This window comes from Phacochoerus africanus, chromosome 11 (assembly GCF_016906955.1).
Source record: "Phacochoerus africanus isolate WHEZ1 chromosome 11, ROS_Pafr_v1, whole genome shotgun sequence".
Classification (NCBI taxonomy): Eukaryota; Metazoa; Chordata; class Mammalia; order Artiodactyla; family Suidae; genus Phacochoerus; species Phacochoerus africanus.
The window spans coordinates 103,459,362-103,484,710 of record NC_062554.1 but is presented as its reverse complement, the minus strand read 5'-3'; the positions used below and the strand labels follow the sequence as shown (position 1 = coordinate 103,484,710).

The window sequence follows — 25,349 nt, the reverse complement described above, 5'->3', positions numbered from 1 at the left end:
GTAGGTGCTATAACAAGTGTAAATGATAGATTCCTATGAGACTTGATAAGAACATTTTTTGAGAAAATTGGGGGTGTTATATAGCATTGGGGCTTGGACTTAAGACAGGCAGATGTGTTAGGTTTGGCTGCCTAGAAAATGCAGCCTGAATCAATAATGAAAGTACTTTCAGATGGAAGCTTCAAACCAAGGGCAGAAAGGATGAGTAAAAAGGGAAATGAAACAAGGGAACTGCCTGGGTTTAAAAAATATTTAGTTGTGTTCCACTATTATCTAGATTGTAAAAATCTGGAAAGAGCATCACATCTACCCTAACAACAACAAAAAGCTGGATAAACCAAAAAAAAATTTTTTTTTCTTTAACCCATCAGTGAGTGAAGATTACAGGAAAACTAAGTAGGCTCCTTGCAGGAGAGATGGGATGGGAGACCCAACTCACCTGTGGTAAAATAGGGGCTGGGGAAAAGATAGGTGCCATACAAGCAGGTAAAAATATTCAGCCAAAAATTTAGATAATTTGTTAAAGGCCGACTGTGGCCAATGCAGAGCCACAGACAGAAGGGGAGCCCATACCCCCTCATAGGCTTCTCTCCTCAGAACTCCACTGGATGCCCACCACAAAGACGGGAAAAGAACTTTGAGAAATGTCAGAAACTGAGAAGTGAACAAAAAGCCCTGCTTAGACCCTTGTTCTCTATAAAAAAAAAAGTCTTAAGCCTGAACCTACATCTGGGAGGAGGGTGAAAGGAAAAACCCTCTCCTCCTAGAAGCACAGCAGAAAATATGCTCCCACACAAGATCTTCGAAAGACACACTGAAGAGTTCAGCTGCTATGGGGAGTACAGGTTTACGGAGGAAAAAAACACTCTTGATGTCCAGAGTTTGCCTAAGACTGAAGCAGGACAAGATGGACAAAGACACTCTCTCACCCACCAATCAGATAAGCAGATACTAAGTCACAAAAAGCAACATTCTGTTTCTGGAGGAGAAGTAAGAATGTGGCAAGAGACCACTTCTGAATGGCAAGTGGGAAAGGCCAAAAGCTAAGTGTGCAGCAAGAACACTGAAAAAAAAAAACACAAACAAATCATTCAAACGACTGTCATAGTTCATTCAGACTGCTATAATGAAACACCACTGACAGGGTAGCTTATAAACAACAGAAAACCATTTCTCACAGTTTGGGAGTCTGAGAAGTCCAAGATCCAGGTACCAGCATTTTCAGGCTCTGCTGAGAGCGCTCTTCCTGGTTCCACAGCTGCTGCTCTTCAACCAAATGCTCAAGGGGTAGAAGGAGCACGGAGCTCTGTGGATCCTCGCTATGAGAGCAATAATCCTATCAGGAGGGCTCCACCCTCTCGACTTAATCACTTTCCAAAGGCCCCACCTCCTAAAACCATCATATTGGGCAGTTGGATTTCAATATATGATGGGGGGCGGGGAACACAAACACTGAGACAGTAAGACTAAGTTTATTAGCATCAAGTTTTTCAATATTATTCTCGCTATAATTTTAACTGCATATTTATTTATGAAAACATTTCTACTTATTATCAAATTGTACCTCTGGTATGTTACTTTTTTAAAAGACAAACTTGGCTTTATTGATTCTCCCTATTTGATATTTGTTGCCTATTTTATAATTTTCTATATTTAATCTTTATTTTTCCTTCTTTGTGTACTTTTGGGTTTTTTTTTTTGTCAAGTTGAATTCAGCTTTAGTTTCTAGTTTTTTAAGTCTCTATTTCCCTCTTATAAAATGCATTCTACAAGATTTAACTATTTCTTATTGCTAGTGTTATATGTTTTTAGAAATCTGATATTTTCCCTTGAGTTATTTGTTTATTTATGGCCACACCTGTGGCATATAGAAGTTCCCAGACGAGGGGTCTCATCTGAGCTGCAGCTGCCCGTCTAGCCCATTGGCTAGGCAATCACAGCAACACCAGCTCCAAGCCTTATCTGCGACCCATGTCTTAGCCTTCTGCAACACCAGACCCCTAACCCACTGAGTCAAGCCAGGGACTGAAACGCATCTACACAGATACTATGTTGGTTGCTTAACCTGCTGGCCCACAACAGGAACTCCTAACTTGAATTTTTTTTTTTTGTAAGTATAACGTATTTTTATTTTTTCAATGATTTTTGTTTTTTCCATTATAGCTGGTTTACAGTTTTCTGTCGATTTTCCATTGTACAGCAAGGTGACCCAGTCACACACACATATATATATGCATTCTTTTTCTCACATTACCATGCTCCATCATAAGTGACTAAATATAGTTCCCAGTTCTATACAGCAGGATCTCACTGCTTCTCCATTCCAAATGCATCTATTAACTCCAGACTCCCAATCCATCCCCCTCCCTCCCCTTCCCCCTTGGCAACCACATGTCTGTTCCCCATGTTCATGATTTTCTTTTCTGTGGAAAGGTTCATTTGTGCCATATATTGGATTTCAGATATGTGATATCATATGGTATTTGTCTTTCTCTTTCTGACTTATTTCACCCAGTATGAGAGGCTCTAGTTCCATCCACGTTGCTGCAAATAGCATGATTTTGTTCTTTTCTATGGCTGAGTAGTATTCCATTGTGTATACATACCACATCTTCTTCATCCATCCATCTGTCAATGGACATTTAGGTTGTTTCCATGTCTTGGCTATTGTGAATAGTGCTGCAGTGAACTTATGGGTGAATGTGTCTTTTTTAAGGAAAGTTTTGTCCGGATATATGCCCAAGAGTGGGAATGCTGGGTCATATGGTAGTTCTATGTATAGTTTTCTAAGATACATCCATACTGTTTTCCATAGTGGTTGTACCAATTTACATTCCCACCAAGAGTGCAGGAGGGTTCCATTTTCTCCACACCTCTCCACAAATGTTATTTGTTGACTTGTTAATCATGGCCATTCTGACTGGTGTGAGGTGCTACCTCATGGTAGTTTTGATTTGCATTTCTCTAATAATTAGTGATGTTGAACATTTTCTCATGTACTTGTTGGCCATCTGTATATCTTCTTTAGAAAAATATCTATTCAGGTCTTTTGCCCATTTTTCATTTGGGTTGTTGGCTTTTTTTGCTGTTGAGTTGCTTAAGTCATTTGTATATTTTAGCAATTAAGCCCTTTCAGTTGCACTTGTTGAAACTATTTTCTCCCATTCTCTGTGTTGTCTTTTTTTTTTTTTTTTTTTATGGTTTCCTTTGCTATGCAAAAGCTTGTAAGTTTGATTAGGTCCCATTGGTTTATTTTTGCTTTTATTTATGTTGCCTTGGGAGACTGACCTAAGAAAACATTTGTAAAGTTAGTGTCAGAGAGTGTTTTGCCTATGTTCTCTTCTAGGAGTTTGATGGTGTCTTGTCTTGTATTTGAGTCTTTAAGCTACTTTGAGTTTACTTTTGTGCATGGTGTGAGGGTGTGTTTCAGTTTCACTGATTTACATGTGGCTGTCCAGTTTTCCCAGCACCCAGCACCACTTACTGAAAATACTGTCTTTTTCCCATTTTATGTTCTTGCCTCCTTTGTTGAAGATTAATTGACTGTAGGTGTCAGGTTTTATTTCTGGGTTCTCTATTCTGTTCCATTGGTCTGTATGTCTGTTTTGGTACCAGTGCCACCTAACTGGAATTATTTAAAAGCATGTTTTTGAATTCTCAAACCTATGGACATTTTTAAACTTTTAAGTATTGACTTTTAATTTTATTGCATTGCAATAAGAATTATGATCTATGATACTGATCATTCAAAATTTGTTTATATTTGCTTTATACCCTGCTACCTGGTGGTCAACTTAAGTAAATGTGCTGCATATGCTTGGAAAGGTGTGTATCTGGCAAATCAAGCTTGTTGATTGTGTTTTTCAAACCTCCTATATCCTTACTATTTTTGTCTGCTTAAACCTAAGAATTATTTAGAAATATGCCATTGAAATCTCCTGCTATAGTGGTGGATGTCAACTTTTCCTTAAATTTACACCATTTTTCTGCATTTTATATTTTGGTATAATTTTAATAGAGTTGTTCCACAATTTTGGCACAATAAAAAGTTATACTTCAGAGTATATTGTATTATGGCTCTTACTCTTGATAAAATAGGTAAGTATTTTAATCACTCAATATCCCTGGGTTGTTTCCAAACATGATTACTATGAAAACTAATCAATATGAGTATAGTGGCCCCTCACTGTTCATGAGGATTGACTCCGCAGATGCTCAAGTCTCATAAAAAGATGGTGTATTTGTGTATAACTGATGCACATCCTCCCATGTATTTTAAATCACTTCTAGATTACTTATAATATCTAATACTATGTAAATGCTATGTAAATAGCTGCCAGAGACAGAGTCACAAGAAGTTGGAGCAGGCTCAGCATGGTCCAGAGAAAGCAAGGAGGCCAGGGAGGCTGAACGTGAGCTTAAAGACGAGAAGCACAAGGTGAGAAGCTTCCCTTAGGAAGAAACATTGAAAGATTTGATGGATGGTCCCACTGTACCCTTTATAATTGTCTTAAAGGACTTAACTGCACTTGAATTGGTTAAAATTTGATTTTGACTAGCTGGTAAGTTAGACACCATGACTATCAAAAGATCTTTCTGGCTATTACAAACACAAGATTCTGATTATGATGCCCATGACTTAAATCATTTTACATCAGGCACTAAGTATATAATCTTTTACCCCTAGCAATAACCCAGCTATTATTATCACTCTTTTATAGAAAAGGAAGTTAATTTTCAAAATGAATGGGTCAACAATTCTTTCAAGATCTCTTTGGAAGTAGTTGAGTCAGTGGCCCAACCCAACAGCTTCAAATCCTGTTTTCATCATACATTTCTTTCTAAATCTCTTTTTCCTTTTGGCTGCGTCCAGTAGCACCTGCATAAGTTCCCAGGCCAGGGACTGAACCCGACTCACAGCAATGATAACACCAATCATTAACCGGGAATGCCTAACCAGGGAACGCCTAACTCTGTATCTTTTTGTTTCCAGAATCTTCTAGAGTGTTTGGTTTCCAGTAGGTAATTCCACAAATAAATGGAAAGCCTTATGCTAAAAGCAGCATTGTTTTTCACTCTTGTCTCCCTCACCCACTTACAAAGGGACTTCCTCCCATTAGGAGGGAAAGGCTTTTTTTCCAGATCTGTTTGGTAGCTTGCACTGAGTAATAATTCCAAGCTGTTTCTTCAACTCTATCCGTCTTTTTTACACCAAACGCCATTAATTTCCCACACTCTCATCAGGGGGAAAAAAATCCAGATTTTGAGACTACCGGTCTTCTGAGCCCGCTTTCGGCCTGCCCCTATAAGAAGGCGGGTCTACCTCCGCGACCGCCTTCCCCTCCTCGGTGGGGCTACGTGACAAAGCTCCCAGGGCTTAAAAGTTTCTAAATTTGGGGCCGCAAAACAGGAAAACCAAAGGCACAGGTTCGTTGTTCACTGGGAGCCCACAGGGTTCCTGAGCTCCTTCCGCCGCTTTCTGTTCGCACATCCCTGCACTGTCCTCGCGACCATCGGGTGGCAAGACGCCGCACCCGAGAAGCCCAGCGTAAAGAAGCAGGTTCTGCAACACCATTCTGCCCGGTGGCGCAAAACATCAACACCCAGCGCTTGGCGCTGAGAAGACTACGGCGTTGCCGACGGGCCTTTTGCGCGCTGACGTCATGGCGACGCACGGCCACGCCGGCTCCTCCCACAAGCCCACGAGTCTGGTTTCCGGCGGGAGCGCTGAGACCTCTGCGCAGACGGGGAGGGGGCTACAGGCCGCTTTGTTTGCTCGTGCTCGCCAGAATGCCTCACCTGGAAAACATGGTGCTTTGTCGCGAGTCCCAAGTGTCCACTTTGCAGTCCCTGTTTGGAGAGGTATTGTGGTCCAACTCTCTTTTCCAGATTCCGGAGGCAACAATTCTGTGGTCCGGCGACATGTTCCAATTTTTAAATTTTTGTTGGAGTCGGGGGGGGGGGGGCGGTTCTAGACCATCCTTTGCATGGGAGAGGGGGTGTTGTAGATCTACCCCACTTCTCACTCAGATAACTTCTGAGAAGTCTCTTTTGAGGAAAACTGCCCAGGAAGGACCGGCCTGCATTAGAGCTCTCTGGCACCAACGTGTTCTTTTTTACACATGCCACAGCTTTGAGAGGGTGTTAGTCCAGAGTAGCTACTGGAAGTTGCTTCCTATCCCACTGAACAGGGTTTTATACAACAGAAGTGTTTGCGGAGTGTTACTTAAATATAAGTGCCCAAGTTTCAGTGAGGTAGTTGGTGTAGGACCTATGCGAATGGGTGGTCGTCAAGACTAGGGAGGGCCAGCGCAGCGCTTGAGATTTAAAATTTCATGGTGTTTCCAGCGTTGTAAAAGCCCTGAAGAGGTCTATTCTAGGCTTTTTGACTTAGGAGTTCAAGTGCTGCCTAAGAGAAGAGGTTAAATGTTTCTTCTGGATGAGCACAGCTAGGGAGTCTCTTCCATAATAGATAGCATTCACCATTTCAATACTTAAATCTAATTTTGATTATACCCTGGTGGTCTTTAGTGAGCCTTTTCCTTCAGGCTCGTTAATTTTAAGATTTGGAATTAATCACACTTGGCTCTCATCCGTAAGGTGTGTAGGTGAGAGTTTAGGGTCACATTCAGGAACCCCCACACCTCTGGTTCGCTTGCTCCCCCCCACCTTTTTTTTTTTTGTTTAAACGACTGCACCTGCAGCATGTAGACGTTCCTAAGCCAGGGATTGAACTTGATCTGCAGCTGTGACAATGCCAGATCCTTTAACCCACAATCTCTCCAAACAAACAATGCTCCAGAATACTGGCAAATAGAGAGGCGTAGTATTGATTTGGTGTAGATGACAAAAATCATGTTTAAAAGATGCAAAGAACTGTAAAAAGCAGATATAAGAAAGTTTATATTTCTAAGCAGATTCATTTATATATTCAACAAGTATTTACTAAGCATCTTCTCTCTTGCAGGCATTGTGCTGCATCCTGGCTTATTATGCTTTATGTTAGGTTTATGAAGGTGAAAAGGTAAATAACAGTGTTAGACTTCAGTACAGTTCTAGGTTACAGTAGAAAAGATGTTAGGTGGGATATTATTAAACACCAAATAAGGGATGCAGAAATTGTGGCCGGATTCCAGAAAAGGAGGGTTTTTGTGTAACTTGGAAAAGTGTCCTGAAAAATGTCTTGTGAAAGATAGTATTCAGAGAGCAGAGATGCTCAGCAAGCATACATTTATTTCTTGTGACAGATTTTTTTTTTTTTTTTTGCTTTTTAGGGCCACATATGCAGCATATGGAAGTTCCCAGGCTAGGGGTCGAATCAGAGCTACAGCTGCCAGCCTACACCACAGCCACAGCCAAGCGGAATCGGTCTGAGCTGCGTCTGCGACCTGCACCACAGCTCATGGCAGTGCCAGATCCCCAAGCCACTAAGCAAGGTCAGGGATCAAAAACCCTCATCCTCATGGATACTAGTTGGATTCGTTCCCGCTGCTCCACAATGAGAACCTGGGTACAGAATTTTTGAGCTAGTTAATTTATAAGATTGCTTTGTATAAACTTGAGAATTCATACAGTAAAACATCTGTTACTAATCTCTTTGGTATTTGGGCTGAAGTTGCCATAGGCATATGCCACTAGATAGTATTTTCCTGTATAAATATGAGTTCCTGATTTGTCTTGTAAAAAGGACATTCGTAACCTGGTGGCTGGAATGTAATAATCTTTGTGACTATGGTCGACCTTTGGACCACATGAAGTTAGGGGGTCCTGACCCTCTGTGGCCTGGAAAATCAGCATGTAACTTTTGACTCCCTCCAAATTTAAGTATTGATAGCCTTACTGATAAACAGTTAACATATTTTGCATGTTATTTGTGTTACACTCTGTATTCTTATAAAAAGGTAAAGGAAATGTTAAGGAAATTATAAGCAAAAGAAATACATTTACAGTACTCCACTGTATTTATCAATACCCTGAGTTTACATTGTCTGTTTATAAAATGAATTGTCTGTCAGTACCTACGTCATTACTGTCTTAATAATACAAAACACTGGAGTAGTTATACGTATTACTAGAACTCAACATCAAAAATGAAAAGGTGGAGTTCCCGTCGTGGCGCAGTGGTTAACGAATCCGACTAGGAACCATGAAGTTGTGGGTTCGGTCCCTGCCCTTGCTCAGTGGGTTAACGATCCGGCGTTGCCGTGAGCTGTGGTGTAGGTTGCAGACGCGGCTCAGATCCCGTGTCACTGTGGCTCTGGCGTCGGCCGGAGACTACAGCTCCGATTGGACCCCTAGCCTGGGAACTTACATATGCTGTGGGAGCGGCATAAAGAAATAGCAAAAAGACAAAATAAATAAATAAATAAATAAATAAATAAATAAATAATGAAAAGGTGATGTGAAAAAAAATTTTATACTTGCAGGTGTAATGATTCATGCATTGATAACAAAGCAGCAACAGTGTGACTGCTTTATGTAGCCTACTGTAATGGATAGGATTGCTTCCTGGTAACCTACTTATATACTCATAAATGAATTGTTATAAAGTTTTTGGCATACAGTATTACCCTCACATTTACAATACAGTGTTGGAGACACATTGTTAAGTTTTTTAAAAAAATCGCTTCTCTGTGATGATAGGCTGATACACAGTTTCTTCAGTTACAGAAGGGAGGGAGAGAGAAGGAGGAGGAGGTTGGGAGTCACATGCATACCAAATGGTGTGTATGGTAATGTAATCCTTTGAAAGCAAAGTTACAGAGAATTAACACAATTTTATTTGAAATACCACTTTATGCCTGTGTAAGGATATGTTAGTATCTACATATTTATGTTGCATGGCACACATAATTTTTTCTGTATTTTTAGGCTACCTGGTTCATCTTTGTTTTTTCAAATTGTTGCAAATCTGCAAAAAATTTTCCAGTATATTTATTGGAAAAAATGCGTGTATAAGGGGACCCATGCAGTTCAAACCTGTGTTGTTCAAGGGTCAACTGTACTGTTGTAGATAATGGTCATAGATAAAAATTTTACTTTTTCATGCAAATTGCATTATCCAGTTTTCTTGTGATTATTTGTTAAATGTCTCTCTTCCCACTAGACTGTGAGTTCCTTCAAAGCAGATTTTGTCTTTAGCTAATTTTTGTACTCATCAGTGCATCATGGTTTTCAGCATGTTGTAGGTGTCTAGTACATGTTCATTGAATGAATGAAACGCATTTGACCAGACTAATAGAGGGGAGTTCGACAATTTTTACTTTTCTCTAGGTAGCTGACTCATAATGTACTTGGGAATATGTATTTTGAAATATATGCTCTGTAGATTTTATCATCGTTTTATTTTATGAAATGTATACATTTAGACTAGAATAAAAATGTAGTATGCATAATTCAGAAGTATTCTGTAAGCTTTCCTAAGAACAGAGGGCTCTTGAAGTTCTTTCTAATCCTGTGATTACATATGCTTAGTTTTCAAAGCTTTAAAGTGTAGAGTGAAATTGCATCCTGTGGAATTAGATTAGTTTCTATAAAGAAGGAGTTGTGAAAAAAGTGGAGTATGGTCAAGATTATTCTTGAAGAATCTCTTAAATCTCTCATAAATTTGAAAACACAAGCATTTATACAAATCTAAAATTTAATAAAAAGCTTATGTACATATATACATACATATATAGTATGTAATACCAATAGATATGTATCATTTTCCAGAAATTTCAGAAGAGAATAGAGTGTAGTTCAAGTAAGTTCAAAGTGTGATGATGAATCCATTAAATGTTTACTGCTGAAACAATTTGGATTGACTCTTTTACTGTACCACATAAAACTTTCTCACAATTTGATAAATGTTTATTTTTTGTTTTGTATGTACAAACTGATGTTTGTCTCTTCTCTTGTAGAGACATCATTTCAGCTTTCCATCCATTTTTATTTATGGACATACTGCCAGTGGAAAGACTTATGTAACACAAACTTTGTTGAAAACTTTAGAGGTAAGAATTCCTCAAACTCAGTGTTTATTGATTTTCACTCGTAGAAATAGAAGGAATCTGGGAGATGGTTAGTCTAGTTTACCTTTTTCTATTCTTTTTTTTTTTTTAAAAGACAACACCTGTGGCATATAGATGTTCCCAGGCTGGGGGTCGAATCAGAGCTGCAGCTGCTGGCCTACACCACAGCCACAGCAACACTTGATCTGAGCTGCATCTGTGACTTACACCGCAATGGAGGCAATGCAGGATCCTTAACCCACTGAGCAGGGCCAGGGATTGAACCCACAACCTCATGGTTCCTAGTCGGATTCATTAACCACTGTGCCATGACGGGAGCTCCTATCAGTTTCTACTGTACAGCAGAGTGACCCAGTCACACATATGTATACATTCTTTTTCTCATGTTATCCTCCATCATGTTCTGTCATAAGTGACTAGATATAGTTCCCAGTGCTATACAGCAGATCTCATTGCTTATCTACTCCAGAAGCAATAGTTTGCAGACTCCTGATCCATCCCAATCCCTCCCCTCCCTCTTTGGCAACCACAAGTCTATTCCTCAAGTCCATGATTTTCTTTTTGGTGGAAAGGTTCATTTGTGCTGTTAATTAGATTCCTGATATGAGTGATACCACATGGTATTTATCTTTCTCTTTCTGACTTACTTCACTTAGTATGAGAGTCTCTAGTTCTATCCCATGTTGCTGCAAATAACATTATTTTATTCTTTTTTATGGCCAAGTAGTAGTCCATTGTGTATATATACCACATCTTCTTAATCCATTCATTTGTCGATGGACATTTAGGTTGTTTCCATGTCTTCGCTATTGTGAGTAGTGCTGCAGTGAGCGTATGGGTGCATGTGTCTTTTTCAGGGAAAGTTTTGTCCAGCTATGTGCCCAAGGGTGGGATTGCTGGATCATATGGTAGTTCTTTGTTTAGTTTCTGAGGTATCTCTATACTGTTCTCCATAGTGGTTGTACCAGTTTACATTCTCACCGACAATGTAGGAGGGTTCTCTGTTTGCCACATCCTCTCCAGCATTTGTTACTTGTGGACTTGTTAATGATAGCCATTCTGACTGGTGTAAGGTGGTACTTCATAGTAGTTTTGATTTGCATTTCTCTAATAATTAGTAATGTTGAGCATTTTTTCATGTGCCTGCTAGCCATGTGTATATCCTCTTTGGAGAAATGTCTGTTCAGGTCTTTTGCCCATTTAGAAAGTATTTTTTAAGTTGAGCCAAATTCCCCTTTCTAACTTTCATTGGGTGATAATAATTGAGGGAATACAAACAGAATAATAAATTCTTTAAAATATTAAAAGCTTTCTTTTTCATTGTACATATTTGTAATATTGATACTAGTAAGTCTGAATCTCTACAAATACAAAACTAAATATATCATCTTTACCCTTCTTTGTGTTTTGCCTCTCACCATTCACACAGTTGTTTCAACTTGCTCTATGCTTTTTTTTTTTTTTTTTGACTTTTTAGGGCTGCACCTGTGGCACACAGAGGTTCCCAGGCTAGGTAGGGGTCCAGTCAGAGCTACAGCTGCCAGCCTACACCACAGCCATAACAACATCAGATCCAAGCCATGTCTGTGACCTATACCACTGGCAATACCAGCTCCCTAACCCACTGAGCGAGGCCAGGGATCGAACATGCAAGCTCATGGTTCCTAGTTGGATTTGTTTTTGCTACCCCATGACATGAATTCCCCTGTACTCTTTCTTTATCCTCACTCTCAGTAAATTGAACCAGTAAATTCCTCTTGATTCTGAATCATTAATCTTGACTCTGTGTAGCTTTAATCATAGCCATTGGTGCTATCTGAGTTTGAACCACCGTTGTTTCTTCCATTTACTTCTATAGTGGTTTCCTAAGCTTGGTCTCTTCTTCATCCTGTAAGCTAATCCTTACCTTAGATCTTCAGAAAAATGTCCAGGTGTTTGCCTGATACATAAGACCCTTTATGAGCTGAATTTGGTTTATCTTTGATAATATAATGCCTAGGAGTTTGGGATAGAGTCTGACAAACTCATGTTCTTCTGGGTCCACTCCTTAGTGCTTTCCCCATCTGAAAAGTAGGCTAATAGTGACAAAATTTGGGAATTGTGAGAATTCGGTGAGTAATACATGAAAAGTGCTTATTACAATACTTAGTATATAATAAGCTCTCAGTAAAGGTTAGCTGCTATTTTCCTGATTATTGCCACACACCCTCTTTCATATCCTAAGCCAGGGATGGGCAAATTTTTTTTAAGGGGCCAGATAGTAAATATTTTAGGTTTGTGGGCCATGTAGTTTTTATTACAACTACTCAACTCTACCTTAGTATGAAAGCGGCCATGGGCAGTATCTATCTGAACGGGCATGGCTGTGTTCTCATAAAACTTTATATATCAAAATAGGGGGCTGGCCTGAAGGCTGTGGTTTGCTACCCCTAGTCCTAAGCTCTAACTCAGAGTATGCGTGGGTTTTTGTTTGTTTTTGTTTTTGTTTTTGTTTGCTGGGCCTGAGCATCTGGACCTGGGCCAGGGATCCAACCCAAGTCTCAGCAGTGACAGTGTGGAATCCATAACTGCTAGGCCACCAGGGAGTTGCGGATTTTTGGTGTTTTGTCTGACATACTGGACTACTTGGAGTTCTTGTTGTCTCTTACCTTCAACCCTTGGCATGTACTGCTCCCTCTGCTTGGAATGGTTTTCTTTTACTCATTCACTCCACCTTGGCTATTGTTTGGGAAGTGCTCATTTATTTTGCTAGATTTTCTTCTATTTATACTCTGGGTAGCCTTTCTTAACTCTCTAGTCTGTGTTAGATGCCCCTTTGTTATGCTTAAACCTGTCATAATATTTATCCCTTTCAGCTCTGATATATGTTCGTGTTTCTCTGGTGTGAAACTGAGTTTCCTGAGATTACCCGTAGCACACTTCTTGGCATGTTTCAACTTGTGGGTTTTAGCCTTCGATCCTGAAGATTGCCTTTGCATTACCAAATACTGATGCCTGGGCTTCATACCAGACTTAAGAACCTGAGTGTGAAAGGTCCTGGCTCAGTTACCTTTGCATTTGTAACTCCTTGCACGAACTGTCCAAAAATACCTGTATTGTATAAAAGCATGACAACTGAATATGACAGTTCCCTATTTAAGGGCTGAATTTCTTTTTTTTTTTTGCTATTTCTTTGGGCCGCTCTCGCGGCATATGGAGGTTCCTAGGCTAGGGGTCGAATCGGAGCTGGAGCCACTGGCCTACGCCAGAGCCACAGCAACGCGGGATCCGAGCCGTGTCTGCAACCTACACCACAGCTCATGGCAACGCCGGATCCTTACCCACTGAGCAAGGGCAGGGATCGAACCTGCAACCTCATGGTTCCTAGTCGGATTCGTTAACCACTGCGCCACGACGGGAACTCCCTGAATTTCATTTTTTAATGCATGATGATTTTTGCCATTACTGCATCACTGTAGTAAATGATTATCATCACTTCTTCAGGTACAGGTATACGAAGAGACTTAGAATATGCTTATAGCAAAGGTTATAGATAACACACAGATAGCGGTTAGCAAGACACTATAATGGAGATATTGTAGACTCTAGTTCATAAAGGAATGGGGGTAAAGGAAGTCAGAAAATGCTAGTGAAATTGTGCTTAAGTAAATGTAATGTAGCCTTAGAGTTACACTGTTACTCTGAGAAAGAAAAGCCTCCTTATTGGGTGAGAATTACAGAATATCACTAAAAATAGTCGTAGGTTCCATTGTTTGTGCCAGATGCCACAAGCTTCCTCTGAATGATCTGCACTGCTTTGGGGATTTTATTTGGAAGACACGCTGTATCTGTAAGTTTAGTTTTCTTGTTACATCTGAAATTACTTCCATTTTGTTAAGTTTCTAAACAAAAAGCTAGTTTTCAATCCTCATAAGAGGATTATTATGGTTTCTAACTCTTAGAATTCTTTTTTTTTTTTTTTTTGAATGAGTGTTGCAACGTTTATTTCAGGTTCTGTCGCGCTCTTTTTTTTTTTTTTTCCTTTTTTGCCACACACATGGCATGTGGAAGTTTCTAGGCTAGGGATCAAACCTGCATCACAGCAGTGACCTGAGCCACAGTGGTGAAAGTGCCGGAGTCTTAACCTACTAGGTCATTGGAGAACTCCCTCTTAAATTCTTCTTCTTTTTTTTTTTTTGACCTGGGTCTGTTTACTATTAAAAATATTATCTTAAAATTATAAGTATGAAATTCCCATTAGAATTTTAACATTATCATGTCCTTGGGTTTCTTTGTAAGAATTCTTTAGAGGAAATTGCAAGTTTGCTTTGAAGCCCTGTGGGAAATAAAACTCAAATTACCGAAGTGAGTTTAGCGAAGGGACTATTTTACCACTGTTGAAAAAATGTTAAAAGAATTAATAAGGGGCTGTGACACAGTGAGAGCTTTTACCCAACTCCCTCAGACTGGAATAGACCACAGGAAGGAACTGTTACCGCACTCCAGCAAGAACCTTAGTCTTTGATGAGGGGCTGCCCAACTCAAGGTGTATAGTCTTTGGTAGAAGGTGGTGTTACTGTCAAACTGTGGGTCACTGAGGGGTGGGGATGGGGGTCAAGGGAATAAACACTCAGTTTCTTTCTCTTACCCTACCTCCTTTGGTCTCCTGGTTCTTCTAACTGACTCAGTACAACCAGAGCCAGAAAACAAAGAGTCTGGGTGATACAGTCTTTAGTGGTCAGCCTCCTAGAGCACAGAGGAATGTAGAGAATGGTGAGATAGAGATTTAGAAGGGCGAATGGGGAATATCCAGCAGATGTTGTGTTTTCTGTTTACACTTTGTTTCTGTTTTTGTTTTGTTTTTTTTTTTCAGCTGCCACATGTCTTTGTGAATTGTGTGGAGTGCTTTACCTTGAGGCTGCTTTTGGAAAAAATTTTAAACAAGTTAAATCATCTTAGTTCTTCAGAGGATGACTATTCTGCTGAAATAACTTGTGAAACATTTAATGACTTTGTTCGCTTGTTTAAACAAATAACCAAAGCTGAAAGTCTCAAAGATCAGACTGTATATATTGTAAGTAATTTAATTTCATTATATTGTCTCTTACTTGAAATCTGATTTATTAGATCACTTTCTATATGTTTGTTTTGAGTCTTATTATGTACAGTGCATTGTTCAAGGTGCTTATGAGATGTGAAAGTGTTTTAGATGTTTTTGGGATTTTTTTGTTGTTGTTTTTTGTTTTTTGTCTTTTTAGGGCTGCACCTGCGGCATATGGAGGTTCCCAGGCAATGGGTCCACTCAGAGCTGTAGCCTCTGGCCTATGCCAGAGCCACAGCAATGTCAGATCTGAGCCACATCTGTGACTACACCACAGCTCATGGCAATGCCGGATCCCTAACCTACTGAGCAAGGCCAGGGGTCGAACCTGTGTCCTCATGGATGCTAGTTGGGTTTGTTAACCATTGAGCCAAGATGGGAACTCCTAGGTGTATTTTTTTAATTGAGATATAGTTGATGTATAATATTGTATAAATTTCAGGTGTACAGCATAGTGATTCACAGTTTTTTAAGTTATACTTTCAAGGTTTACATAGTTATAAAATATTGGTTATATACTCTGTACTGTACAATATATCCTTGCAGCTTATTTATTTTATATTTTGTAGTTTGTACCTCTTAGTCCCCTACTTCTGTCTTGCCCTTCCCCACTTCCCTCTCACCATTGGTAACCATTAGTTTGCTCTCTGTCTGTGAGGCTGTAGATATATTTCTTTAATCTAAGAAATGTCATATATGACATACTCATATATGACTATATGCAGAATGTGATAAGTGATAACCATTAGATACAAAGCACCGACCCAGGCACATCTGGTACAGCTTCATAAGGTGATAATATTTGAGATAGACCTAAAACAGTGATTAGGGTATTATTAGAAAGATACTAAAGAAGAGGAATTTCAGGTGGAGGGAATTAGGCAAAGGCATGCAGATGGGAATGAAGGCCAAGGAATGCCACATAGTCTGGTCTTAGTGGGTTATAAAGTATGAAGGAAGGAAAAAGACTAGAAAGGTGGACGGGGTAGGTCATGGAGTGTCTTGAAAACCATACTAAGGTGCTTTATTTCATTTTTTAAGCAGTAAGAGGAAGTATTGAAGACTAGAGCAACAAACATGCTTTAGAAACATTGCTGTGAAAGCATATTGAATAGGTGGGTGGAGGAGGGTGAACCACATAGGCTAGATGGTTTTGAGGCTCTTGTAACTGCTTCCATTAGAGGAAATGAGCCTGGACTAGAGTTGGGGCAAAAGATGCAGAAAGGAATAAATGGAAGAGACAGCAAAAGTCAAACTTGTCAGTTGTGTTTGCAGTAGATCTGTAGGGAAAGATGAATCATTTGATTTTAGATTGGCTAAGTTTGAATTATAGTTGTTACATCAATGAGAAAATAACTAGCAGACAGCTGAAAATATGTAATGTGATTTACATTAGTATATTTATTTATTTTGCTTTTTAGGGCTCCACCTGTAGCATATGGAAATTTCCCAGGCTAGGGGTTGAATCGGAGCTATAGCTGCTGGCCAACACCACAGCCACAGCAATGCAGGATCAGAGCCATGTTTGTGACCTGCGTCACACAGCTCATGGCAATACAGGATCCCCTTTCCACTGAGTGAGGCCAGGGATGGAACCTACATGCTCATGGATACTAGTTGGATTCGTTTCTGCTGTGCCACAACGGGAACTCCCATGGTTTTTTAATAATACCCCAACCTTTTAAAAAAAAAATGATTATGTTTGCAGTTGAAATTAAACTTTAAATTTTCATATAATCCCTTTGCATAACAGCTAAGTTAATAAACTCAGTGAATGGACCACATCTAAGGATCAACTCATTAAATGTTTAGAACTATTCTTTCCATGTTTTAATTTTGTTCATTTATTTATTCAGATATTTACTGAATGTTTCCTATATGCCAGGTACCTAAGCAAGTTAATATATGTAGTATGTCAGATGTGATACATTAGAGTAAGGGGGAATTAGAGAATCAGGTGACCAGGAGAGAGTCGTTATTTTTCTGAGGAAGGCAGAAAAGATCTCACTGAGATGATGATAAATGAGTTGAGACCTGAAGGAAGTGAGAGGGCAAGCCTTGAAGATACCTGAAAAAAAGAGTGCTCCTGCAAAAAGCTTTACATGAGAGTACAAAGGAGACTAGAGCATGTCTCGAATATGCTCAAAGATTATCAGGGAGGCCGTTTTGGCTGGGATAGTGTAAATAAGTGGGAGAATGGTAATGCTGACATGCAAATGAAGACAACAATACAGAAGCTTGCAGACTTATGTGAGTTGATTTGTTTCCTCCAGAAATTCATATGTTGAATTAATTAAGTTGAGGTCATACTAGAGTAGATTGGGCCCGTTATCCAATATGACCAATTTCCTAATAATAAGAAGAAATTTGGAGACAGACTCATACTTAGGGAGAGTGCCACATAAAGATTGGCATTATGCTGTCACAAGCCAAATGACTAGGAGCAGCTAGAAGAGGGGCCTAATATAGATCCTTCTCTAGCAGCGTGAGAGGAAGCATGGCCCTGCCATCACCTTGATCTTGAACCTCTAGCCTCCAGAATGGCGAAATAATAAGTTTCTGTTGGTTAAGCCACCCTGTACTTTGTTATGATAGCTCTAGGAAACTAATGCAAGTAGTTATGAAGCATTTGTAATATTCTAGACAATACCAGATGTATTTTGAAGGCAGAGTTGACGTAATTTTCTAATAGATTGAGTGTAGAGGAGGAGAGAGAGAAGTCAAGGATGACTCAAATTTTTGTGCACCTCAAGAGATAGGGTTGTCATTATCTGGAGAAAACTATAGTGGGTGGGGTCTTGGGGGGGGAGAAAGAGCGGTTAGGAGTTTGGTTTGGGGCATTTTAAGTGCAAGTAGATATGTTGGGTTGGCACTTGGACAGTTAAGTCCGAGGTCAAGAGAGGTCTACCATGGAGATAACCATTAGGCTTGTGAGCATATTGGTAGTATATTTAAAATTATGAGACTGAATTAGGTCACCAAGAGAATGATGAGAAAAGAACTGAGTCCAGGAACTACTGTGGCTCCATTGTTTAGGGGATGAAAAAATGAGGGATAACAGTGAAGAGACAGCAGAGATCAGTGATGTAGATAGGAACTTTAGAGAGTGTAGGATCCTGGAAGTTTCATTAAGGTGCCCCTTTCCTGGTCCTTTGGCTAGAGGAAGTAGGCTTTTGTTGGGGCTCTTATGGTATATGCTCCTTGGCCTTTCTGTGTTCCTGGCTTCTCCAGCTCCATATCTGGGATATGTGAGGCAAAAAAACAACTTAGAAAATTCACCTTCTAAAGTGAGTTGTCATTCTTCTGGTCCTGAGGTCACTAGCTCTGGTCTGCCTTTTTCTTTCTATCTTTCAGAGCCCTATTTGTTTTATATGTAATACTCAAGACTCTTAGTTTTACTTAGGAGGAATAGGAAAAGGTACATCTACTCCATCTTAGAAGCAAAAGTCCAGGAGTTCCTGTCGTGGCGCAGTGGTTAACGAATCCGACTAGGAACCGTGAGGTTGCGGGTTTGATCCCTGCCCTCGCTCAGTGGGTTAACGATCCGGCGTTGCCGTGAGCTGTGGTGTAGGTTGCAGATGTGGCTCGGATCCCGCGTTGCTGTGGCTCTGGTGTAGGCCCCTAGCCTGGGAACCTCCATGTGCCATGGGAGCAGCCCAAAAGAAATAGCAAAAAGACAAAAAAAAAAAAACAAAAGTCCAGTTTCTTTTTTTTTTTTTAAGTGCAAGTACATAGTGAAGAATGTACTGCTAATATAGTTTGACACTATCACCTTGATTTATGCTAAAGCATCTCTAGTTTAACTCAGATTGCTTTTGCACCATCAGTGCAACTGTTAGTGGAGAAAAAAGCATATAATATCTGAGTGTCATTATGAAAATAGTTTTGACCTCACCTACCTCCTTTGAAGGGTGTCAGAAATAGCCTCACAGGAGGCCACAGACCATGCTTGAAAAACCGGTAATGTAGAAAATAAGTTTATCTTTGAGTAGGCAGGATTTGGCAGTAAGATCATTGGTGGAGGGAGAGATTGAAGGAACTAAGAGTCAGCCATAGCAGAAGGAGGTCATTTATGTGGATTTTAAAGTATCCAAAAAATATAGGAGTTACATTAAAAGAGTGATAGAAGTTGTAATACTTAAAGAAAGAGGACAGATGACCCCAGAGTATTGGGTGACTCCAACAAGCAGCGTTTCAAAGCTCAGTGTCTTTAGGTAGGAGGGAGAATCAGTATTCTACAAAGAGTCATGAGGAATAAGGAGGCCCAGCTAATTTTTTAGGTCTAATACATCAAAGTAGGCAATCAGTAAGTATTTGTCAGTTGACTAAATGTTAAAGGTGGAAAGGTTTACAGGTATTTAGCATAGAACATTATTTAGAGTAAATCTGTAGAATGTTCCGCTAATATATGAATTGGTAAGCTTCAGCACTTAGGAAATAGTGCAAAAACATGACTGAGAATGTTTTCAAATCAGTAAACAAGCTTACAAATCAAGAGTCTATTAGGGAGTTCCTGTCGTGGCGCAGTGGTTAACGAATCCGACTGGGAACCATGAGGTTGCAGGTTCGGTCCCTGCCCTTGCTCAGTGGGTTAACGATCCAGCGTTGCCGTGAGCTGTGGTGTAGGTTGCAGATGCGGCTCGGATCCCGCGTTGCTGTGGCTCTGGCGTAGGCTAGTGGCTACAGCTCCGATTGGACCCCTAGCCTGGGAACCTCCATATGCTGTGGGAGCGGCCCTAGAAAAGGCAAAAAAAAAAAGGGACAAAAAAAGAGTCTTATTAGAATACCTTCATGTTAATTATTAAGAAATGTTCGGATCTGAATTAAAATTTTAACTTTTTTGAATATTAGTTATTTGATAATTGCTTTTGAAGGATCATTTATTATAATACCATAAAATCATTAATTACAGGGGGATAACTATATCACATCAGAAGAATGAACTTTTACAGCTTCAGCTTTGTGTTTTGCATTAAAATGGGCATACAAATGGACCAATTTATTTGAATTAATCTGTGTCCTGGACTTGAAAGTTTTTAGATGGCAATTGATGGGAAAATTGCATGCCTAGAATACGTAGTGGAGAAACTGATTTGTATCTTTTTAACAGTAAATAATTTTAGCTTTATTTTATTTAAATGAATTAGGAATGAAATATCTTTAGTTGATTACTACATTGTTTCAAGCTGTCTTCATTAAAACAATTACAAAACAATTTGGACTATTTGGGAAAATAATATTATATTCCCTGCGTTTTAATTTTATTCCAAATTTAAATGATTGTAATTTGCAGTAAGATTTACTAATAATGAGTTTCTGTTGTGGCTCAGTGGTAATGAACCCACTTAGTATCCATGAGGACATGGGTTTGATCTCTGGCCTGGCTCAATGGGTTAAGGATCTGGTGTTGCTGTGGATCAGAAGAATTACTATTGTTAAAATGTCTATACCACCCAAAGCCATATATATAGGTTCAGTGCAACCCCTATCAAAATTCAATGGCATTTTTCACAGAAATAGAAAAAAACTATCCTAAAATTTGTATGGAATCACAAAAGACCTTGAATAGGCAAAGCAGTCTTGAGAAAAGAGGACAAAGCTGGAGGTATCACACTTGCTGGTTTTAAACTAAACTATACAGCTTCAATAATCAAAACAGTATGGTACTGGCATAAAAATAGACACATAGACCAATGGAACAGAATTGAGAGCCCAGAGATAAACTCATTCATATAGATTCAGTTGATACTTGGCAAAGGAGTCAAAAACACTCAGCAGGGAAAGGGTTGCCTCTTCAATAAATAGTGTTGGGAAAACGGAGTAAATATATGCTTAACAGTGAAATTGGACCCCTATATTATGCCACTCACAAAATTAACTCTAAATGGATTAAAGATGTAAACATAAGGCTGAAACTAAAATTCTTAGAAGAAAACATAGGGAAAAGGCTTCTTAACATTGGTCTTGGCAACATTTTTTTTGGATATGACACCAAAAATAGAAGTGAGACTATATCAAACTAAAAAGCTCTGCACAGCAAAAATAAATAAAATAAAAAACAGTATGGAATGGGAGAAAATATCTGTGAATCAAGTATCTGATAAAAAGTTAATATTCAAAATATATAAGGAGCTCATACAGCTCAATAGCATAAAACCAAATAATGCAATTAAAAAACTGTCAGAAGACATGAATTGACATTTTTCCAAAGAAGACATACAAGTGGGCAATAGGTACATGAAAAGGTGCTCACCATCACTAATCATCAGGGAGTTACAAGTTAGAGCTGTAATAATCTATCATCTCTCATCTGTTAGATGGTTGTCGTAAAAAAGTCAAGACATTAAGTGTTAACAAAGACATGGAGAACCCAAAGAGAACCTTTGTGCATTGTTTGTGGGAATGTAAATTGGTGCAGCCAACACAGAAAATAGTATGGAGGTTCTTCAGAAAATTAAAAAATAGGACTACCGTGTGATTCAGTGATCTCATTTCTGGGTATATATTCCAAAAGAAATGAAAACAGGCTCTCGAAGAGAAGTTATCTGTATTTCCATGTTCACTGCAGCATTATTCGCAATAGCCAAGGTGAGGAAACAACCTAAATGTCCATTGGTGGATGAATGAACAAAGAGGTTTCACACACACACACACACGCTGGAATATCATTCACCATGAAAAAGAAGGAAATTCTGCCAGTTGTGACAACATGGATAGACTTTAAAGATGTTATGCTAAGTGAAGTAAATCAGGGAAAGACAAATACTGTATGATCTTGCATATTTGTGGATCCCATAAGAGCCAAAGTCATAGAAACAGAGTCAGATGGTGGTTACAGGAGACGTGGGAGGGGAATAGAAGAGAAGGGAAGTTGTTAGTCAAAGAGCACAGACTTCCAGTTAGAAGATGAGTAAGTTCTGGGGCATCTAATGTACGATGTGATTGTAGTTAATAGTACTGTATTAATACTTGGAAGTTGCTAGAGTAGAGTACATCTTAAATGTTCTCACCACAAAAAGAAATAATAATTATGTGAAGTGATGGAGGTATTAGCTAACACTAAGGTGGTAATCATTTTGCAATACAGAATTATCAAATCAAGACCTTAAACTCACACAGTGTTATGTGTCAGTAATACCCTAATAAAGCTGTGGGGAAAAGAAAGGCACAGAAGTCAATTTGAAAGCGACTTCAGCTGACCAAAGAGGACAATTTGACCATCAAAAAGAATAATGACTTTAACAGAAGGAAGCACATTTTTTAGGTTGAAATCCATGAATTCATAATGATACTAGACAGATAAGTAAAACCTAAAAAACCTCGGCTCGGTTATCCTAGGAGTTTAACTTACTAGGATGCCGTAGTAGACTGAAAAATGGGCCCTGTAAATTTTACTTCATTTGGAAAAAGGGTCTTCGCAGATATGATTAAGAATATTAAGGTGAGATGGAGAGATTTACCTGGATTTTATGGGTATGCAAAATGCAGTCACAAATGTCCATATGGGAGAGAGGCAGGGGAGATTTGACTATACCACACACACAGACAGATAGGTAACAGAGCAGAAGCAGGCAGAGTGAGAAGCTTGAAGATGCTGGCCTTGAAGATTGGTGTGATAGCCAAAGAGTGCTGGCAGCCACCAAAAGCTAGAAGAGACATGGAATAGAGTCTGCCCTAGAACTGCTGGAAGGAGTGTGGCCTTGTCAGTGCATTGTTTTTAGCCTAATGAAACTGATTTCAAACTGTGGCTTCCGGAATTGTGAGAGAATAAAATATTCGTCTATTTTACGCCACCGAGTTTGTGGTAATGTGTTGTAGCAACCACAGAAAGCTAATACAGGCAGAAACTCATTATCATGAAAACTAGTACTCAAAGGGAATCCATCATTTAAATCCCTCTTGTTCTATGTGAACTATTTCTGGGTCGCTAAATGATGGATGAGAGAAAGTTCTAGAAAAAATGTCCTCCAGTAAATGCAGAAAGATTCATAGAAGATTATAGTTAACATTTTTTTTTTTTTAAATCCTGTTATCTCTTAACAGCTGTATACTGATAGCATACCGATGGAATAGTATGTTTGGAATTTACTTTGAAATAATCCAGCAAAATGGTAGAGGAGAAAAGTGAAGGTGGATAGAAGAAACAAGATTGACTGTGTGTTGGTGTTTCTTGGGGTTGGGTGAAGTATATGTGGGAGGTCATGGTAATAATCACTCTGCTTTTGTGTATATTTTTAAATTTCCATAACAAGAAGTAAGAACAAAAGTTGGAATAAATATTTTGATAGTGCTTTTAATATCTTGAATTTTTAATGGACTAATGGATGATCTCTTGAAGCAGGTTTTTTTTTAAATGTTTTTTATTATTAGTATTTTAAACTTTAAAATAATAGATGTCCCCCTGTGAACCCATCACTTCAGTAATTATCATTAACAGTTCAACAGTTATTAACATGTGGCCAGACTTGTCATCCATACCTGATCCATTGTTTCTTTCATCATATTATGTTACCCATATCTGTGTATACTACATATCTCCATATACTATATATATCTACTATATAGTGTGTGAGTGTGTGTGTGTATATATATATATATATGTATGTATGTTATCCCTAGGTACATGTACATGTGTATGTATGTAGTATGTATATATACTATATATCTCAAATATAAGTACCTTAAATAAATGTAGTCCCAGTAGCATTATCATAACACTGAACAAAAATTTAATCTTTTTTAACATGATCAGTTTTCTAGTTAACATGCAGTTAGAAAGTTGAAGGAAGAAAAGTGTTCTTTTCTAGGGCCGCTCCCGCAGCATATGAAGGTTCCCAGGCTAGGGGTCACATCGGAGCTGTAGCCGCTGGCCTATGCCAGAGCCACAGCAATGAGGGATCCGAGCCGCATCTGCGACCTATACCGCAGCTCACGGCAATGCTGGATCCTTAACCCACTGAGCAAGGCCAGGGATTGAACCTGCAACCTCATGGTTTCTAGTTGGATTCGTTAACCACAGCGCCACGACAGGAACTGCAGAAAAGTGTTTTTTTAGGTTTTTGTTTCTTGATTTTTTTAGGGCCACACCCACGGCATATGGAAGTTCCCAGGCTAAGGGGTTGAATCGGAGCTTCATTTGCCAACCATAGCAACGCAGGATCTGAGCCGCATCTGCGGTCTACACCACAACTCACGGCAATGCCAGATTCTTAACCCACTGAGTGAGGCAAGGGATTGAACCTGTGTCCTCAAGGTTACTAGTTAGGTTTGATTCCGCTGAGCCACAATGGGAACCCCAAGAAAAGTTTTACATGATGAAGTTGAAAATTTTCTTCTCTCTCTCAGGTCAGAAAGCTTTGTAATTATCTGTACTTGGTAGACATTTGTTTTTTATCAGATGAAATAAAATATATACATAGTTGTATTTCTTGTATACCTAAGAAAATGTCCTTAAAGCATCTTAATTTATTATCTTTTTGATGGTATATCTTTAAAATAAACTTTTTTTTAGTATAACAGTGATGCGTTCTCTAGAAATTTGGTTGAAGCATGTTAGTAGTTCTTTTTTTTAACTTACTTGACTTATTTAAAATGTCTTCCACAATTATAAATACCATTTAAAAATTAATTCATGAGTTACTTTTTTTTTAAATGTGGAAAGTTTAAATCTCGAATTGTGCATTATACTATGTAAATGTTAAAGGGCTTTTGAAATTGACATTGCATTTTTTTTTTTGATAAGGTTCTAGATAAAGCAGAGTATCTAAGAGATATGGAAGCAAATCTTTTACCTGGGTTTCTTAGGTTGCAAGAATTGGTAAGTGATGTACGAGTCTTTTAATCAGTAGATCTTTGTTAGATTTTTCATTTTGCCAATTTGATAAGTGAGAAATAATCTCAATAAAAATTTGATAGGCATTTTCTTTTATGAGTGAAGTGGAGGATTTTTTCAAAGTTAAGCAATTTGTAATTTGTTACACCTATTCTTTGATTATTTTAGCTTTTATTTTTCATTGTGAAGTGACTAACACTGCTTTCTAGTAAAAGATTTTAGGTTTTTGCTAGAGTAAATGGTTGGGGGAGCTGGAGTTTGAACTAATCTAGAAAAAGAATGAAATGTCTATTCTGGGTCATCTAATGATCTGTTTCATGGCCACTCAGTTTTCAGAACCAGTTTTATGTTTCAGCTTATAATTATGTTGGCACTGAATAATATTAATACTGTTCTAATTGTCATGGCCTAATGAGAAAAGAAT

The 25,349-nt window shown here is 38.8% G+C and overlaps 1 protein-coding gene across 1 annotated transcript in view; it reads left to right on the top strand.

The window, feature by feature from the left end:
- The first annotated feature begins 5,673 nt into the window (after positions 1-5,673).
- ORC5 (origin recognition complex subunit 5) overlaps positions 5,674-25,349 on the top strand; it is an 84,255-nt gene continuing 64,579 nt past the window's right edge. Inside the window, exons 1-4 of the mRNA XM_047753141.1 lie at positions 5,674-5,862; positions 9,903-9,995; positions 14,866-15,066; positions 24,836-24,910. Of these exons, the coding sequence (XP_047609097.1) occupies positions 5,791-5,862; positions 9,903-9,995; positions 14,866-15,066; positions 24,836-24,910 (441 nt within the window). The 5' untranslated portion in view covers positions 5,674-5,790. The remainder of the gene's footprint in view (positions 5,863-9,902; positions 9,996-14,865; positions 15,067-24,835; positions 24,911-25,349) is intronic.